We start from the raw sequence: 18,430 nt of genomic DNA on the forward strand, positions 1-18,430 counted from the left end.
CCCACCTCAGCCTCCCAAAGTGCTGGGATTACAGGCGTGAGCGGCCACCACCACAGGTGATAACTTCTAAGAATGTTACAAACTAATGTTGCTCAGAACTACCACCTAATCAAGAGTTTACTTTCTCCTTGGATTATGTAACTAATCCTTTCAATGTATGTGTTGTTTTTTTTTTAGAGAAATCTATTATGGTCAACCCATAATTATCCAAGATTGGAGTTATGCAAGTTAAAAATATTCTTTTTGATGCATCCCACATTCTCAGTTCTATAGTAAACATAAAATGTGAAACCGAAATTCAAGTATTTGGGACAAGGAAAACAGCAAAAAGTACTTCTAATTTAAGTTTGATTGAGGGAAAGCTAATCATTTGGAATGCGTTTATGCATGTTGCACCCATTTTGCTGTTAAGTGTGATTGCCAAGTTCCCAAACTGTACTAGATGTTGTTATTACTGTATTACCTTACGGAAACTTTGTAAGACTTTCAGTGAGGGTATGAAACCCAGGTTTGTGTCTCTTACCGTAGAGTAATAATTTATATCAACTTCCAGTTAAGTCAGGTAGCAAGAAAAGGAAAGATCCCTGAGCAAACTCTTTTTTTTTTTTTTGACTCAAAGGGATCTCCCAATTTTTCAAAACCAAGTGTATGGATCTTGTCAGAGACACTACTCCCCTTTTGAAGAAGGGAGTTGCTTTTTGTCATCTTATTAACAACGTTTTCATTCATTAGGTAAGACGTCTACCAATGAATCTTTTCCAGATGCACTATTCCCTATGGTTGGTTTATTTTCACTTAATTTATTTGACATCTAGTCCTTCTAAACATCAACTAGTCATCTTTCCGTGGGTCTTAAGTCTAGGAACCTCAAGTTCCCATAGCGATAACTACTTTCAAATCCATCATCTGCTCAATAGCTCTGCCACTGCAAACAAAAGCTTGCGGTGGTGGGAGGCCCAGCGCGAAAACCTTTAGGTGTTGTAGGACCTGGACCAGCCGCCACACCACACTAACCTATTACAGAAGCAGCCACAGGCTCGGGGAGATTAGAACCCGCAAGCAGTGGGGAAGGAGCCGTGACCCAGCTAGACCAAGCAAACCAGAGCCTTACAAGCTGGCCAGCCTCTGGAAGGATGCACAGACCCGGGGGCGGGGAAGGAGAGAGCCCCTAAAGGGTATGAGAGGCTGGAAAGGTGGGCAGGACAGGCTAAAGTTCCTGAAAGCGAGGCGCCCCACGTGCCCACCTAGGCAACCAGGTCGATGCCACAGCCAGCTACCAGTCCAGGGCGGAGAGGTAGGTCCTCCCAGCCCTCGACGCTCACGAGAACGCCGACTGCGGGAAGCGGTTCCAAAAGATGAAGACGCACGCCCCCACCACCCCTACCCTGTTGCTCACCGGTGCTGCAGCCCCACGAGTCCCAGAGTGATCACATGCGGTACATCCAGCTGCGTGGGCCACTCTCCTGAGGCGATGCACCCAAACACGCCACATTCCTCTCGGATCCCCAACTCTTCCAGCTCCATGTCGCCGCCGAAAGCACGTGGAGGGATCTGCCGCTGCGGCCAAGGTTAAAGGACCAACCAGCTGCCAGCTCGGCCCGTCCGGCTCAGAAGATCGCGCTCACGACGGCCGCTTCCTTCCCCGAGGCTGGCCCCAGCTACTGCGGCGGCGCGCGCTGTCCCTAGGTGGGTGTGGCCGGCCCGGCCCTGCCACGCCCCCTCCGAGCCCACCAACAGGCGAGGGAGGAGGGGCGGTGCCGCGGTGGAGGGGCGGGGCCACGGATGCTGTGGGGTGGAGCTAGCCGTCCCCTAACAGCTGTCTGGACAGCCGTATTAGCTGCACGTGGAAATCTCCGTTATTTTCCAGCATCGAAGACTAGCGTAATGGGAATAACGGATTTAACGCCATTTCTCTTTCAGAGCATTTAGCTTTCATATGCCCTTTCCCATATGCCTCCCCCAGGCAATCACGACTTGGTACGCTCCAACCTCTGAGGCGCTCCAGCGGCCGAGAAAGGGCCGGGGTATGCGAGCTTCCGCCGAGTGACGAGGGGCCGCCAGTGCGCGCCACTTTTCGCCTGTCTGGGCACTGCGCCAGCGCGGGGCGGCCCGGAGGCGGGGTTGCGTCGCTGCGCCTGCGCGGCGGGAAGCCTGCGGGGAGTTCTTTCTTCAGAGGTCCAGCTTTCAGTCTCCGCCTAGACCCCTCTGGGTTCGGCAATTGTCGCGGTGCTGGAGGATAGTGGCGTAGGGTCGCACGTCCCCGCCAGGGGGCGTGTCTGTGGGCCGCGCCTCCTTCTCCGCCCCGCGAGCCTCTCTGACCACCCCTCTTTTCTAGAGTTCTGCCTCGCTTCCCGGCGCGGTCGCAGCCCTCAGCCCACTCAGGATAATGGCGACAGCTGAGGGTGAGTAACAGGCGTCCCGGCCCTCCTTGGTCCTCCTGACCTCCCGGCCGTGAGCTGGCCGTGAGCTCGCGGCCACTTGCGAGCCCCGGAGCTCTGTCCCGACTCCCTGCGGCCGCGCCTGCGCCTCGGTGCAGGCGCACACGTGGCCCACGCGGTCCTGGGCCTCCGTGAACTTACTCTGCTGCCTCCGGGAGAAGGAGCAAAGCAGAGGAGTACGAGAAATAGCGGGGTTGGAAAAGTGCCTGGAAGTATTATTAATAATCAATAGCTATTGCAAAATAGAAGCAAATCTGGTGTTGATTCGTCAAACCTGAGTCTTGCTTTGCCCGTTAGGTTAATGACATTTGTAAGAAGGTTAATAATTGAAACTTTTTTTTTTTTTTTGAGACGGAGTTTCGCTCTTGTTACCCAGGCTGGAGTGCAATGGCGCGATCTCGGCTCACCGCAACCTCCGCCTCCTGGGTTCAGGCAATTCTCCTGCCTCAGCCTCCTGAGTAGCTGGGATTACAGGCACGCGCCACCATGCCCAGCTAATTTTTTGTATTTTTTTTTTTTTTTTAGTAGAGACGGGGTTTCACCATGTTGACCAGGATGGTCTCGATCTCTTGACCTCTTGATCCACCCGCCTCGGCCTCCCAAAGTGCTGGGATTACAGGCGTGAGCCACCGCCCCCGGCCCAGTAATTGAAACTTTTGAAAAACCTATCTAGAGGCCAGGAGCGGTGACTCATGCCTGTAATCCCAGCACTTTGGGAGGCCGAGGCGGGCGGATCACCTGAGGTCAAGGAGTTTGAGATCAGCGTGACCAGCATGGCAAAACCCCGTCTCTATTAAAAATACAAAAAATTAGCGGGGCATGGTGGCGGGTGCCTGTAATCCCAGCTACTTGGGAGGCTGAGGCAGGAGAATCGTTTGAACCCGGAGCCAGAGGTTGCAGTGAACCGAGATCGCACCACTGCACACCACCCTGGGCAACAAAGCGAGACTCCGCCTCAAAAAAAGAAAAAAAAAAAAAAAGGAGAAAGAGAGAGAGCGCGCGCGCGTGTGTTTAAGTAGTCTGATGCCATGGAGGGGTGTGTGTGTGTGTGTGCGCGCGGCGAAGTCTTTGATGCCACGAGAGCTTGGGGGTTGTGTGTGTGAGTAGTCTGTGTCTATGTGTGTATGTGTGTGTGCACGTTTAAGTATTTTTTGATGCCAGGGATGTGTGTGCGCGCATGTGCTTGCGCTTTGAAGTAGCCTTTGGTGCCATGATGGCTTTGGAGGCAAAACCCGCAGGCAAAAGAAGTTTTCTTGCTTCGACTTTGGATTGATCAAATTTACAAAGTTACGCTATCAGTTTGTCCCAGGGTGGTCAGATCCTCAGGAAGGATTGTTCTTGCTATTAATGCTGGAAAAACAAAACAAACAAAAAACGTTGCTTTGTTCCACGAACCGAATTGCCGTAAATGTACTGAACCAAATTGCTTGTGTTGGCTGTTGGGCACATTCTTTTCCACATAGAAAGTAACTGAATTTAGACTTTCAAAAGTTGTAGATTCAGCAAAAAAGATTCAGGTGATATTATTAACTCCCTAAAATCAAGGCATTGGACCAGAGTGTTTCTTGCAATCATGGTCCTGTACCTCTAAACTGGCAAATCTCTAAAATCGTTGCTCTTCTACTTCTTTCCATTTTGCATACCGTTGGCAGATTGATTTTTCTAAAATGCCACTTTTATGGTCTCTAAAACATAAAAGCGTTTCGTGCCGTCTCTAGAGATGTTAAATCCAGTCTGAAATGCCTTTTCTTTCAAATTCTGAATATTACTATCCTTTCAACCTCTTCACCCCTTTCATTTTTCTCTAATGTGAATCCTTAGCTTATGTTCCAGTCAGGTTAATTCACCAAAGTTTGTTTTTCATTATATACCTTTTATTTATGTTTCCCCCAGAGCATTGCTGGCTAATGGAAATATAATGTAAATTTATCTTAGGAGCCACATTTTAAAAACCAAAAAAAAAAAAAAAAAAAAAAACTGGTGTAATGCGTTTGTGTATGTGTCTAGACATATAGACACACACACATATATATGCATACATGTGTTTTTTATGGGTTTTTTTTTTTTTTTTTGGACAGAGTCTCACTCTGTGGCCCAGGCTGGAGTGCAGTGGTATGATCTTGGCTCCCTGCAACCTCTGCCTCCCTGGTTCAAGCGATTTCCTACCTCAGCTTCCCAAGTAGCTGGGATTACAGGCACACACCACTACACCCTGCTGATTTTTGTATTTTAAGTAGAGAAGGGGTTTTGCCTTGTTGACCAGGCTGGTCTTGAACTCCCAACCTCAAGTGATCCGCTCACCTCGGCCTCCCGAAGTGCTGGGATTACAGACGTGACCCAGTTTTAATTATTTAACCCTATATACACAAGATACATTTCAGCATGTAGTCAAGATGAAAAACTGTTTAGGTATTTTGCATTTTTTTCATATCAAATGCAGGGTATATTTTAACACTTAAATCACATCTTAACTTGTAATAGCCTCATTTCTAGTGGCTGGCCTTATTGGACAGCAGAGTCTTAGAATTTTCTTAAATGCTTTGTGCTTTCACAGACTCTTAAATTTCAATTCCATGAACCATTTTTAGTCCTCATCAGTCTTTTCTGAATTCATCTACAAATTTGTAGCCATCATTTTGGCACTGGTAGCGTATGTCACATATGGTTGTTTGTTATGTTGTTTCTACCTGTTAATTGAAATTCCTACCCTATTTAATGGCTAAGTAATACAGAGTCAACTAAATTAAGGGGAGGGGCATTCGATACAAACTTTGCCAGGCTTATTGCATATTAATTTATATAAATGCTAATTTCTTTATCTGCCCTGGGTACTTTTTTTTTTCTTGAGACAGAGTCTCACTCTCTAGCCCAGGTTGGAGTGCTGTGGCACGATCTTCGCTTACTGCAACCTCCACCTCCCGGGTTCAAGCAATTATCTTGCCTCTGCCTCCTGAGTAGCTGGGATTACAGGCATGCAGCATGTCATCCGGCTATTTTTTGTATCTTTAGTAGAGACGGTTTCACCATGTTGATCAGGTTGGTCTTGAACTCCTGACCTCAAGTGATCCGCCCACCTCAGCCTCCCAAAGTGCTGGAATTGCAGGTGTGAGCCACCACGCATGGCTCACTGCTCTATACTCTTTCCTCTCTTTTATCCTCCGTGCTGAATTTTCAAAGCTACTATCGTAAATATCTTGCATCTTTGCCCACTACTCTTTCCTTAGACCAAGACATTTCTTTTTGACAGGGTCTCACTCTGTCACCAGATTTGAGTGAAATAGAGCAATCTTGGCCCACTGCAGCCTCGACCTCCCCAAGTAGCTGGGACTACAGGCACGCACCACCATGCTGGGCTAATTTTTGTATTTTTGGTAGAGGTGGGGTTTTGCCACGTTGCCCAGGCTAGTCTTGAACTCTTGAGCTAAAGCAGTCTGCCCACCTGGGCTTCCTAACATGCTGAGATTACAGATATGAGCCACTACACCTGGCCAGGACGTTTCTTGTTCAAGTTACTGCAACAGCATCCTAACTGGTCTCCCAGGCTCTAGTTTTTTTTCACCCAGCCCTTCCTCCCTTCATTGTCCGTACAGAAGCCATAATGATCTTTCCAAATACCACTTTGCTTCAGCACTTAAAAGCCTTATAGCTCTTCTTAGGTTCAAGTCTAAACTCAATCAGCATGGCTTGTGAAACCAGAAGGATGTGTAGCAAAATGGAGGGGAAGTTTTCCAGGCCTGGGAAAGAAGAAATTGTCAGAAGCCCTAGGAGAAAGGTTCTATAAGAATTAAAAATGTTGAAATTCTAGATAGGAAATAGACAAATAAGAGTTTGGAGCAGTAAGCCAGGGCTGTATCTTGAAGGGACTTTTTAACCATGTCAATGAGTCTAGATGTAGGGCACGTTGGGAGCCAGATGTAAGGCTGAGAGCCCCACAGGGTCGTGGGGTGAGCCTTATGCTATGCTGAGACGCAGGATCTGAGAAATAAGGAGACAGGACACAGAAGTACAAAGAAAACGCAGCTGGGCTCGGAGGGGCCACACCACCTATATGCAGAGTCAGGCGAGGCCCCATGTCCAGAAGCATGAGTATTTATTGTGTATAGGTTAGGGGGCAGGGCAGTGAGTGAAATCATCTTTAAGGATAGTGATAGGGTCGTGAGCAATAAAACATAGGGTCTACCCCCATTAGGTCACCTAGGCCAGGAGATGGACAGTGCACAGCAAGGGGCCTGTTCCCACAAAGGCAAGGGCTGTGTGCAGTAAGGGGTCCACCCCCATTAGGTCACCAAGGCTCGAAGGTGGGTCATGCGCAGTGAAGAGGGTGCAGTGTATGATACTTCTATCTATGGGAAAACTACTTCTAAGATTTATAGGAAGATGCTTTAAGTCACATAGCAGTGACAGCTGTCAAGGTTACCGCCACCTTCTGGCAGCTTCCAGTGGGTTCTATGGGAAGATGCTTTTCAAGCAGCACAGTAGCAAGAGCTGATAAAGTTCACAGTTACCAAGGTGGATTGCCATTCTGAGGGCAGCCTTCCACAAGAACTGGAGCAAGGTCCTACAACTCCTTTATCAGGAGGAGTGGCTCTCGCCCCAAGCCTGCCATACAGCGGTATCTTTATGATACTGAACACTGCTGCCTCCCCCATGGATTCTTGTCCTGGTATAACTGTTTTCCCTTAAATCATGCTCTGCACTGTGTCTGCTCTAGGCATTCTTCCAATTATAAGCTGCCTATTCCTTAATTCATGCTCTGTACTGTTGTCACTCTAGGCATTCCTCCAATTATGAACTAAGATATAATTATAGGTATATATGTAGGGAAATATTCTTTAGGCACTCATACTATCAACTATTATATGATTATATAGAGAGGATTATATAAAGGGAGACTTCAAGCCCTATTTCTATAAACTAATATATGATTATGTAAAGGATTACATAAAAGGAAATAGCTGAGTAGTAACACTATAAAGTGAGATATTCCTCAAGCCCTAACTGTGCCATGGCTCTGCTTAGCTCTCATTCCTCGGTGCCTATATAGGGGAGTTACCCACATCTAGACATTACATTAGGGAGAGTAGGGATTCATCCTCTAGGTTAGGTGCCCTATAGTGGCAACTGTTAACTAAATTATAAATATTTAATGGTTACCTCCACTAGCTGGTGATGTGGCCCCTGTCCAACTCCTAAGTCTTGTCTCCTGCCATTCTTTTCTACAGCTTAGTTGCAGTCCCCACCCCTTCCCTGCTCAACAGCAATGTACATATACCCAGAGCTCCAGCTCCAATCAGACTGAAGTTCTGCAATCCACTTTGACCACCTTGTATTTATTAATTAACACTACCTACCCCTTTTTCTCTTTTGGATAAATTTTGATCATTCTTCAGATCGCAACATGTCACTTTCTTGTAGACTTCCTTTTCTAATGTCTGGACTAGTCCTGTAGTCTATATTTATTGCATTCTATTATTATGATGTCTTGTTCAATATCAAATTCCCTCAGACTCAGGTCTCTTGAGAGCAGTGATTCTTATTTACTGGCATATCCTTTGGCACATGGATACATTGGGAAAATGTTGTTACTGAGAGTGTTTTGGGGGCATGAGGGCTGATTTCTCCCTTTGGAAATTTTAAGTTCCAAAACATCTATTATTTTTAATCTTTCTCTAAATCATCCTTTCATGTACTTCTTAAGTCTTGTGATCAGCATCAACATTGGATTCCTTTGTGCTCACTGCCTCACAATTTCTTAAAACTGTTAGCGAAGAGAAAGGGTTAATGGGGGCATTAAGAAATAGAGTGGTGCTTCCAAATGGGCTAACTTCAATGGAATGGTATGCCTCCTTGAATATTAACTTGAAATCAAGAAACCTATCTGGCTGAATGTTCCCATTTTGCCTGCAAAAAAGCAAATATCAGCAAAATTCACATTTTTTTTCCTTCAAGCTACTCAAAACTATATTGTGAGTGTGTATATGAAAATACTAGTATATTTACTTTACTTTTAATGTGTCTTAATTTTAATTCTAGTTCGGTTCTGCCATGAGAGGCAGGTTAATAGTGGAAAGAGGACAGGATTTTTTTTTTTTTTTTTTTTTTTTTTTTTTTTATACGGAGTTTCGCTCTTGTTACCCAGGCTGGAGTGCAATGGCGCGATCTCGGCTCACCGCAACCTCCGCCTCCTGGGCTCAGGCAATTCTCCTGCCTCAGCCTCCTGGGTAGCTGGGATTACAGGCACACGCCACCATGCCCAGCTAGTTTTTTGTATTTTGTATTTTTAGTAGAGACGGGGTTTCACCATGTTGACCAGGATGGTCTCGATCTATTGACCTCGTGATCCACCCGCCTCGGCCTCCCAAAGTGCTGGGATTACAGGCTTGAGCCACCGCGCCCGGCTGAGGACAGGATTTGATGTCAGAGGAGTTAGAATTTTTTCTAGCTCTGGTTTCCTAACTACATGACTCTCAGCCTTTTTGGTTTCTGCTTTACTAATTTCTATAATTATTTACATAATTAAAATTATTCACAAAATTATGTGAATCAAATGTAATGATATGAGAAATACATTGTAGAGTATATGATTTTATGCAGACGATTTAATTTTTATTAATATTACTTAATCACTGTATATTTAATGAATCATCATTCTAGATGACTTAGTCTTCAGTATTTAGAAAACTTCTTTCTGAATTGTGATCTATTTCCATTTTATTTCCACAGTACTGAACATTGGTAAAAAATTGTATGAGGGTAAAACAAAGGAAGTCTACGAATTGTTAGATAGTCCAGGAAAAGTCCTCCTGCAGTCCAAGGACCAGATTACAGCAGGAAATGCAGCTAGGAAGAATCACCTGGAAGGAAAAGCTGCAATCTCAAATAAAATCACCAGCTGTATTTTTCAGTTGTTGCAGGAAGCAGGTAAGCCGCTTCCTCACAGTCACCCCTCCCACCTTCTCTGGTAAGCACATTGATGTCTTTCACGGGAAGTTGGCTTTAAGGGTAACAACATGTTTACAGATGTCTCACAAGCTAAGTGAATTTAAATCAAACTAAGAACTCTTAAACTTCACAACAACACTTTATTTGGTTTGGAATTATTAGTGTTACTGAATTAAAACGAATCTTAACAAGTTTGCTGTAATCTTTATTGGCACTGTGCTCTCTATGCAGCTTACCTCTCCAAGGCCATCTTCAGTCTTAAGGAATTTAACTGTGAAGGAAACCCATTTTAATGTTAGGCAGTTCTAACAGATGAACTGAAATTTATCCCCTGCAGTTCTATACAAATGATCTTTGTTCTGCCTCTGGGAGATAATACAGAATTTCAAATTCCTCTTCCACTTGAAAGCCCTGAAAAGTATTTGAAGACAGCAACCAAACCTTCTCCTGCCATTCCCCAAATGAGAGATTTGAACTAAAATTCCAGAGTGCCCTCCTGTTCAAAAGCTGAATAAAGGCTCTATTTTCAGTAGAGAAATAGATTCTAAAGACCAAATGAAGATCAGAACATTGTGTGGTGGGTATTTGGAGCAAAGGAAAGGAACTTAGGATAAAGGGTTTTTCTGCAGGGATTCATTCAGTTGCTGGTTGGTCTGTAGTGTATGAAAATTCAGCTAGGAAAAGATTTGAACTCTTTCCTCACAGTGTAAACAGCCTCATTGCTTTGGATCATTCAACCAAATGATTTTTTGATCATTTGAAGCCTTACCTATGAAATAAAAGCTCTGTTCTTTATCATTCCTGCCAGTTCTAATTTGACAATAACTTTCCTTACTTTTAATTTCAATATTCCCAGTTGCCCTTTCATTTCTTAGAGTTTCTAGTAGCACTAATCTTTCTTAAATTCAAAAAGGCATTTAATGCTTTTGCTTTCAGTTAAGTTAGCTGTACCTGCCTTCCACGAAATAACAAGGTAATGCAATTTAAATTCATTGTCAGTGCATTCCTGGAGTAGTTTTGTTTATTCCAAAGTATCCTATTTCACAATTTTGGTTAATGTGAAAAAAAAAAATTTTTTTTTTTTTGAGATGGAGTTTCACTCTTGTTACCCAGGCTGGAGTGCAATGGCGTGATCTCGGCTCACCGCAACCTCCACCTCCCGGGTTCAGGCAATTCTCCTGCCTCAGCCTCCCAGGTAGCTGGGATTACAGGCACACGCCACCATGCCCAGCTAATGTTTTGCATTTTTAGTAGAGATGGGGTTTCACCATGTTGACCAGGATGGTCTTGATCTCTTGACCTTGTGATCCACCCGCCTCGGCCTCCCAAAGTGCTGAGATTACAGGCTTGAGCCACCGCACCCGGCCTAATGTGAAAAAAATTTAATTGCAAACCTGGATTGTCATCTACATCATAAATCCCTCTATGCTGTGAAAGTGAGTGTATTACTATAAATTTAAGGGATTTTCCAGAGTTCCTAAGTCGTAGAATCTAGGATTTTTACTTCAAGGTTTCTTAGTTGGTGGCTTCCCAATGACTGATGTAATTTCTAAAGAGAGCATCAAATTAATTTTAGTTTCTTTTGCAATACAGATAAGTGTTCCATTGATTGATTGATTGATTGATTGATTGAATTTTGCTTTGTTGCCTGGGCTGGAGTGCAGTGGCCCAATCTTTGCTCACTGCAGTCTCTGTTTCCTGGGTTCAAGTGATTCTCATGCCTCAGCCTCCCCAGTAGCTGGGATTACAGGTGTGTGCCACTATGCCCAGCTAATTTTTGTATTTTTAGTAGAGATGGGTTTCACTATATTGGCCACGCTGGTCTCAAACTGCTGACCTTAAGTGATCCACCCACCTTGGCCTACCAAAGTGCTGGAATTATAGGCGTGAGTGACCTCACCCGGTCTGTTCCACCAATCTTTTGCTTCCCAAGTTTTCTCTCTCCCCATCCACTTAAACTTTTAGAGTGCTTAACCCTTTAAAATGTTAGCAGTCAGAAGATTAGTTTCTGGGTACCCTTGCTAGTTCCACATAGCTACAGGATTATTTCAAGTAATGGGAGATAAAGCCCAAATTTTTGTTTGCTTATTCAGTGTATTTTCACAGTGTATTTACACTCATCCCATTATCCATTTCCAGAACTTTATAACAAGTAAATTAGAGTGACTTAGTTGTGTTATGTTTGTCCAGGACTATCTGTTTTAACTCTGAGAGTCCTGTGCCCAGGGGAACAGGGAAGGATGGTTACCTAAATGAAATACTCCAATAGTTATCTTTAAACTACTTTATTTGGCATTTAAGATCGCTAAAACTTAATTGGTTCACAGGAAATGTTGAAAGATATTTTCCAGGTTTTATGTCTAGTACTGTGAAACTAAGTAAACCTGATTTTTTTTTTTAATTTCTAATAGACTAGTTTTAGGGTACATATTGAGAATTCATTAAACTTTATGTAATTATCAATATATAGGTATTAAAACTGCCTTCACCAGAAAATGTGGGGAGACAGCTTTCATTGCACCCCAGTGTGAAATGATTCCAATTGAATGGGTTTGCAGAAGAATAGCAACTGGTTCTTTTCTCAAAAGAAATCCTGGTGTCAAGGAAGGATATAAGTTTTACCCACCTAAAGTGGAGTTGTTTTTCAAGGTAATTGTCTTACGCCTCTATTTTATGTCTTACTATATAACACAGCAATAAATTTATAATTAGAAAATCTAATATTTAAATATTAAAGCAAAGTTTTTGATATTTTGGTATTGCCAATGTCATTCCAAAATGTATATTGTATCTAGTTGCCAATATGTCAGTAATGTACACTTCCATTAGCAGTGATAAATCAAATTTTAAAAGAAAGCATCTGAAAATCTGCTTGCCTTTGAACCAAGATGACTAACAGGAAGAAGAGACAACATTTAACTAATTTTTTAAAATTTAGTTGAAATCACTTTATATTCTAATACAGGAAAACTATACTAACAATGTCTCTTTTAAGTGAAAATACATAAAGGTTGTAGGAATCAGTGGTTATGAATTTTTATAGGCTTTACTGCTTTAACCATCTTGATTTATATTAAGCATAGATCCGCTTGAGAAGCAATTATCAGTGTTGCTTTTTAATCAATAAGTTATATAACTTTTGTGTATTGTGATTATATAGATCAAGAATTTATTAAAGATATTGTCATATAAAGTTGGGACACTGCTTAGAATAAAATGAAATTATTTCATTTTTTCTCTTACCTCTTTACTTTGAGTTCTCTTGAATTATCAAATAATGTCCCTAAAAAATTGTAGTCCTGTGTAAATTCTAATAAAAAGTGAGGTCAGGGGGTTATGAGAACTGTGGTTTTGGAAAGATTTGATTGATCAAAATGTGCTTTGGCCTTCCTGTCATGTCTGATGACTGCTACTAAGGGAAATCAAAAATCACGAATTTAAATTCTGTTTAAATTGGTTTATATAGAGAGGTCAAATTCTTTGAAACACTTTGTGACCTAGAATAAGTTACTCACCTAAATACTTTGAATTTTAAAGTATTATTGAGAGTAGATAAATTAAGAGTAATAGTTTTTTCTGCTTGCAGGAGGTAACTAGGAAAAAAAAAAAGAGGAGTAATAATTGCTTTGAATTAAAGGATATCATAAACAAAAAATTTCTTTAGGTGTCTCATTTTGTTGCCTAGGCTGCTCTTGAACTCCTAGGCTCAAGTGATTCTCCTGCCTCAGCCTCCTAAATTATTGGGATTACAGTGTGAGCCATTGCACTTAGCTGAAAATTTCTAAGGAGTTCATGCTTAAGGTGAAAAAGAAGCTAGTTTTTCTGAAAAGTTTAAAAATTTTAGAGTTAAGTTGATTGTACTACTATACTTTATTCACAGGATGATGCCAATAATGACCCACAGTGGTCTGAGGAACAGCTGATTGCTGCAAAATTTTGCTTTGCTGGACTTGTTATAGGCCAAACTGAAGTGGATATCATGAGTCATGCTACACAGGCTATTTTTGAAATACTGGAGAAATCCTGGTTGCCCCAGAATTGCACTCTGGTTGATATGAAGGTACAGATAAAATAATGGGATTTGAAAGTAAAGGTTATAGTTGAGAGATGTTTTCATAGAATAGGTTTTGAAAACTTTGTTGATGTACTGTTTCCAGATTGAATTTGGTGTTGATGTAACCACCAAAGAAATTGTTCTTGCTGATGTTATCGATAATGATTCCTGGAGACTCTGGCCATCAGGAGATCGAAGCCAACAGAAAGACAAACAGGTATATAATGCTTCAGATCTTTTATGCTTTTTGAGATCAAGCTGAGACAGGAGAAAGGAGAGATGATGGGAAAAGCAAATTATTCCAAATGATAAGGACCTGATTTGTTGATCAATGTTTATTTTTAAAGATAAATATCTCCAGTATCCTAATATAAGAATAATAGGAATAATAATTTACATTTATGAAGCAAATGTCTCATTTATTATCTTAATTACATTCTCACAGTAATAACAGCAAGTACTATCTTTGGCTAAATGAAAACTAAGTATCTTAAGAAGATGGGTATCTTCATAATTGTTAGAGTCAGGGACAGATCTGGACTCTATCCCAAGTCTCCTGGATGTTACCAGGCTCCATTTCTGTTCCTATAAAAAATCAGACACGTCTCAAAAGAAGACATTTATGCAGCCAACAAACATATGAAAAAAAGTTCATCATCACTGATCATTAGAGAAATGCAAATCAAAACCACAGTGAGATACCATCTCACGCCAATCAGAATGGCTATTATTAAAATATCAGGAAACAATAGATGCTGGTGAGGCTGTGGACAAAAAGAAAAGATCTTTGACACCGTTGGTGGGAATGCAAATTAGTTCAGCCATTGTGGAAGACAGTGTGGTGATTCCTCAGGGATCTAGAACCAGAAATACCATTTGACCCAGCAATCCCTTTACTAGGTATATACTCAAAGGAATATAAATCATTCTATGAAAACGTAGTTTATTGCAGCACTATTTACAATACCAAAGACATAAAACCAACGCAAATGCCCATTAGTGATAGGCTGGATAATGAAAATGTGGTACATGCACACCATAGAATACTGTGCAACCATAAAGAAGAATGAAATAATGTCCTTTGCAAGGACATGGGTGAAGCTGGAACCCATCATCCTCAGCAAACTAACACAGGAACAGAAAACCAAACACTGTATGTTCTCACTCCCAAGTGGCAGTTGAATAATGAAAACACATAGATACAGGGAGGGAAACAACACACACTGGGGCCTGTCGTGGGGTGGGGAACAAGGGGAGGGAGAGCATTAGGACAGATAACCTAATGCATCGGGGGCTTAAAACCTAGATGATGGGTTGATAGGTGCAGAAGTCTATCATGGCACATGTATACCTATGTAACAAACCTTTACATTCTGCACATGTGTCCAGAACTTAAAGTAAAATAAATAAAAAAAAAATTAGAGCAAGACCCTTTCAATACTTTATAAGAATTCTCAAGGCAATTAATTGTACTTGCTAGTACAGAAAACACTTAAATGAAAATAAAAGTATACTTTACTATGGAACTTCCTCTAGTTTAATTCGGGAAGTAAAAAGATGCATTTTCAGAAGTATCCCTTGCTAAACAAACTCTTTAAATCCCTCCCCAAAACTCAGAAACTAAGTAATTTCAGGTAGCAAGAGATATTTGTTTTCTAACTTCCTGTCTTATTTTCCAGTCTTATCGGGACCTCAAAGAAGTAACTCCTGAAGGGCTCCAATTGGTAAAGAAAAACTTTGAGTGGGTTGCAGAGAGAGTAGAGGTAAACCTTCTATAATAAAATTATACTGTGTGTTTTTCTTTAACTTTTATGATATTACTATAATTCTGGGAGTTGGATGGGGTTTGTGATTATGCAAGGGTCATAATCACATTTGAGAACATTATTCTCACAGGAAGATATATTTTTAGTTCCAAGCAATTAACTTACAAAGACTTAAAACATGACTTCTGATTTGGCTGATCATACCTTAAAGCTTTCATTAAACAAAGTGCACTAAAGATCTTTGGATGAAATGTTTTGTATTATAATTTCCCGAATATTAGTTAAAAGATTTTGAGTATTCTTTTTAAATGAACATAATTTGTCTGATAAAAATTGAGTTCTTTAGATCTTAATGATGACCATTTTCCTTTATATTGAGATTATTTTAAAAACTAAATCCTGTCTTTTTTGTTTTGTCTCTGTCTTAAGTTTGATTTGTTAAGTAAGAACTGTGCCCAGATATAATTTTAATACGAACTGTAGCTCACTGATTCATTTTTGTTTTTATGTTCTCTTCATATCCATGTATTTCTTCTCCAGTTGCTTTTGAAATCAGAAAGTCAGTGCAGGGTTGTAGTGTTGATGGGCTCTACTTCTGATCTTGGTCACTGTGAAAAAATCAAGAAGGCCTGTGGAAATTTTGGCATTCCATGTGAACTTCGAGTAACATCTGCACATAAAGGACCAGATGAAACCCTGAGGATTAAAGCTCAGTATGAAGGTAAACCACAAGTAATATGGACATTTCAGGTATTTCTGATTTTGCTAAAAGTAATTACACGCTTTAGACTAATAATGCTGAAAAAGAGCTTTGTCACTTTTCTAAAGGAAAATATGATATACTAGGCTTCCCCCAACTTCCCACCCGCCAGAAAGAGTCTTGCTTTGTCACCTAGGCTAGAGTATGGTGACAGGATCTCGGCTCACTGCAACCTCCACCTCCTGGGTTCAAGTGTTTCTTCTGCCTTAGCCTCCCGAGTAGCTGGGATTACAGGCACGTGCTATGCCCGGCTAATTGTTGTATTTTTAGGAGAGATGGGGTTTCACCCTGGGCCAGGCTGGTCTCGAACTCCTGACCCCCTGATCCGCCCACCTCAGCCTCCCAAAGTGCTGGGATTACAGGCATGAGCCACCACGCCTGGCCTGGGCTTTCTTAATACTCACCTCCAAAGAGCTTAAGGTACTCTAGGCACTTAGAAAAGAAAGAAGCAGGGAGAAAGATTTAAAAATGCAAGCATGAAAAGAAAACAAAGGCTAGAATAATGAGAACCTCTGGCATCTTTACCTGGGAAGAAGCCCCTGGAGCACTACTTCTAATATACTCCAATAGAAAATAGGCCCCCACACAGGAGGCCAAGGTTGAAACAGCAGGTTCTCCCAGGAATCTTTAATTGCCACCCTTTCTTGGGAGGCAGGTTAGTTGGGAAATTAAGGAACAGTTTCAGAATTCAGTATGTAAAAAATAATGGGATAGCATTGACAATGGAGCTCTGGGTTTACAACCAAATGTTTCTCAGCTGGAAAAAAAATGTTGATTTGAGTATTCCGTCTAAAGGTCGTTACTATGGGAGTGTAGTTTCTAATTATGGGGGAGTGGGAGGTTGGGGGAACTCAGACTCCTTTGATAAGCTAATGAATTCTACAACTCTTTTCAGAAAATTGCAAATACATAAAATTTTGGATTCTAGGTTACAAATCTCTGTTTTAGGAAACAGAAGGATAATTTATACATTTAACAAAGAATGAATTGCTTAAGAGATTATGTTAAAAATATATCAAAGGGGCTGGGCACAGTGGCCTATAATCCCAGCACTTTGGGATGCTGAGGCAGGTGATCACCTGAGGCCGGGAGTTTGAGACCAGCATGACCAACATGGAGAAACCCTACTTCTACTAAAATTAGCCAGGTGTGGTGGCGCATACCTGTAATCCCAGCTATTCAAAAGGCTGAGGCAGGAGAATTGCTTGAACCTGGGAGGTGGAGGTTGCAGTGAGTCAAGATTGCACCATTGCACTCCAGCCTGGACAACAAGAGCAAAAGTCCATCTCAAAAATGTGTGTGTGTGTGTGTGTGTGTGTGTGTCTGTGTGTGTGTGTGTGTGTGTGTGTGTCTCTCAGTGTCTCAAAGGGCCTTGGAAGTTAAGGGTACTACATTATTAAACTTTCCTTCAACTCTTACTTCAACACATGCCCTCTATATTAACTGGGTCTCCCTGCACCCTGCTGGTTGAAGGACCACCCAATCAGGAAAGATACCTGTTCAGTTGGTGTCATTCTTCACTTTGGTCAGCCTACACAACAATAGTAGAAGAGGCCTATGAGCTGTTCCCTCACTAACACCCTACTATCTCCTTTATAATGTAGATCTCAAAAACAACCAAACCTATACAGTAAGTAGCAGAGTAACCTGATATTTTAAATATATGTGTAATAATAGTGTCTTTTATGTTTTCTCAGAGAAGACTACTCAAGGACCTCAAGTAATTAAAACATATAGGCCTTAAACAAACCAAAAAAACCCATGTCTTTAAATCTCTTTTAAATGTTTAGCATAATTATAAACTTGTTATTTCCCTAGGGGATGGCATTCCAACTGTTTTTGTGGCAGTGGCAGGCAGAAGTAATGGTTTGGGACCAGTGGTGTCTGGGAACACTGCATATCCAGTTATCAGCTGTCCTCCCCTCACACCAGACTGGGGAGCTCAGGATGTGTGGTCTTCTCTTCGACTACCCAGTGGTAAGATACACTGAATTTTTAAAAACTATTCATTACAAAGATTTAACAGATACACAACAGTAGACAGAATAGTATAATAAAAGCTCATGTGCCCAAGACCTAGCTTGAGCAATTAACATCTTGTGTCTATAGCCATCTCTTGCTGGCTTATTTTAAAGCAGATCTTAGACATTATAGTAATTTATACTTATTTATCTTTAAGCAATGCTGGCTCTAGTTTTTAAATCATAATCATAAATTGTTACAGAACGAAAGGGGTCCACTGTCTGATGCACAAGAAACCAATACTATCTAAGCCGCCAGGTTTTTGAGAAAGAAAGGCTTCCTTTTTCAAGTCGACCAACAAGGAGACATGAGTCCAGCTCAAATCTGACTCCCTATGCTGACTTTAGGACAGTCATTTTATTAGGAAAGGTTTAGGGGATGGATTCTGGGATTATTAGGTGATTGGTGGAAGGAAAGGGGAGGTCTAGAAAGTCCTTGGGCATGCACA

General features: G+C 41.7%; 2 protein-coding genes across 2 annotated transcripts in view; one reads left to right on the top strand and one right to left on the bottom strand.

Moving 5' to 3' along the window:
- Window positions 1–2,314, bottom strand: part of PPAT (phosphoribosyl pyrophosphate amidotransferase) — a 44,442-nt gene extending 42,128 nt beyond the window's left edge. The window contains exon 1 of the mRNA XM_003933604.4: window positions 1,397–2,314. Coding sequence (XP_003933653.1) covers window positions 1,397–1,524 — 128 coding nt within the window. The 5' untranslated portion in view covers window positions 1,525–2,314. The remainder of the gene's footprint in view (window positions 1–1,396) is intronic.
- PAICS (phosphoribosylaminoimidazole carboxylase and phosphoribosylaminoimidazolesuccinocarboxamide synthase) overlaps window positions 1–18,430 on the top strand; it is a 52,113-nt gene that overhangs the window by 24,898 nt on the left and 8,785 nt on the right. The window contains exons 6-13 of the mRNA XM_074396172.1: window positions 2,336–2,402; window positions 9,162–9,359; window positions 11,851–12,029; window positions 13,261–13,440; window positions 13,538–13,651; window positions 15,114–15,197; window positions 15,741–15,921; window positions 17,779–17,937. Coding sequence (XP_074252273.1) covers window positions 2,336–2,402; window positions 9,162–9,359; window positions 11,851–12,029; window positions 13,261–13,440; window positions 13,538–13,651; window positions 15,114–15,197; window positions 15,741–15,921; window positions 17,779–17,937 — 1,162 coding nt within the window. The remainder of the gene's footprint in view (window positions 1–2,335; window positions 2,403–9,161; window positions 9,360–11,850; window positions 12,030–13,260; window positions 13,441–13,537; window positions 13,652–15,113; window positions 15,198–15,740; window positions 15,922–17,778; window positions 17,938–18,430) is intronic.

This window comes from Saimiri boliviensis, chromosome 3 (genome assembly GCF_048565385.1).
Source record: "Saimiri boliviensis isolate mSaiBol1 chromosome 3, mSaiBol1.pri, whole genome shotgun sequence".
Classification (NCBI taxonomy): Eukaryota; Metazoa; Chordata; class Mammalia; order Primates; family Cebidae; genus Saimiri; species Saimiri boliviensis.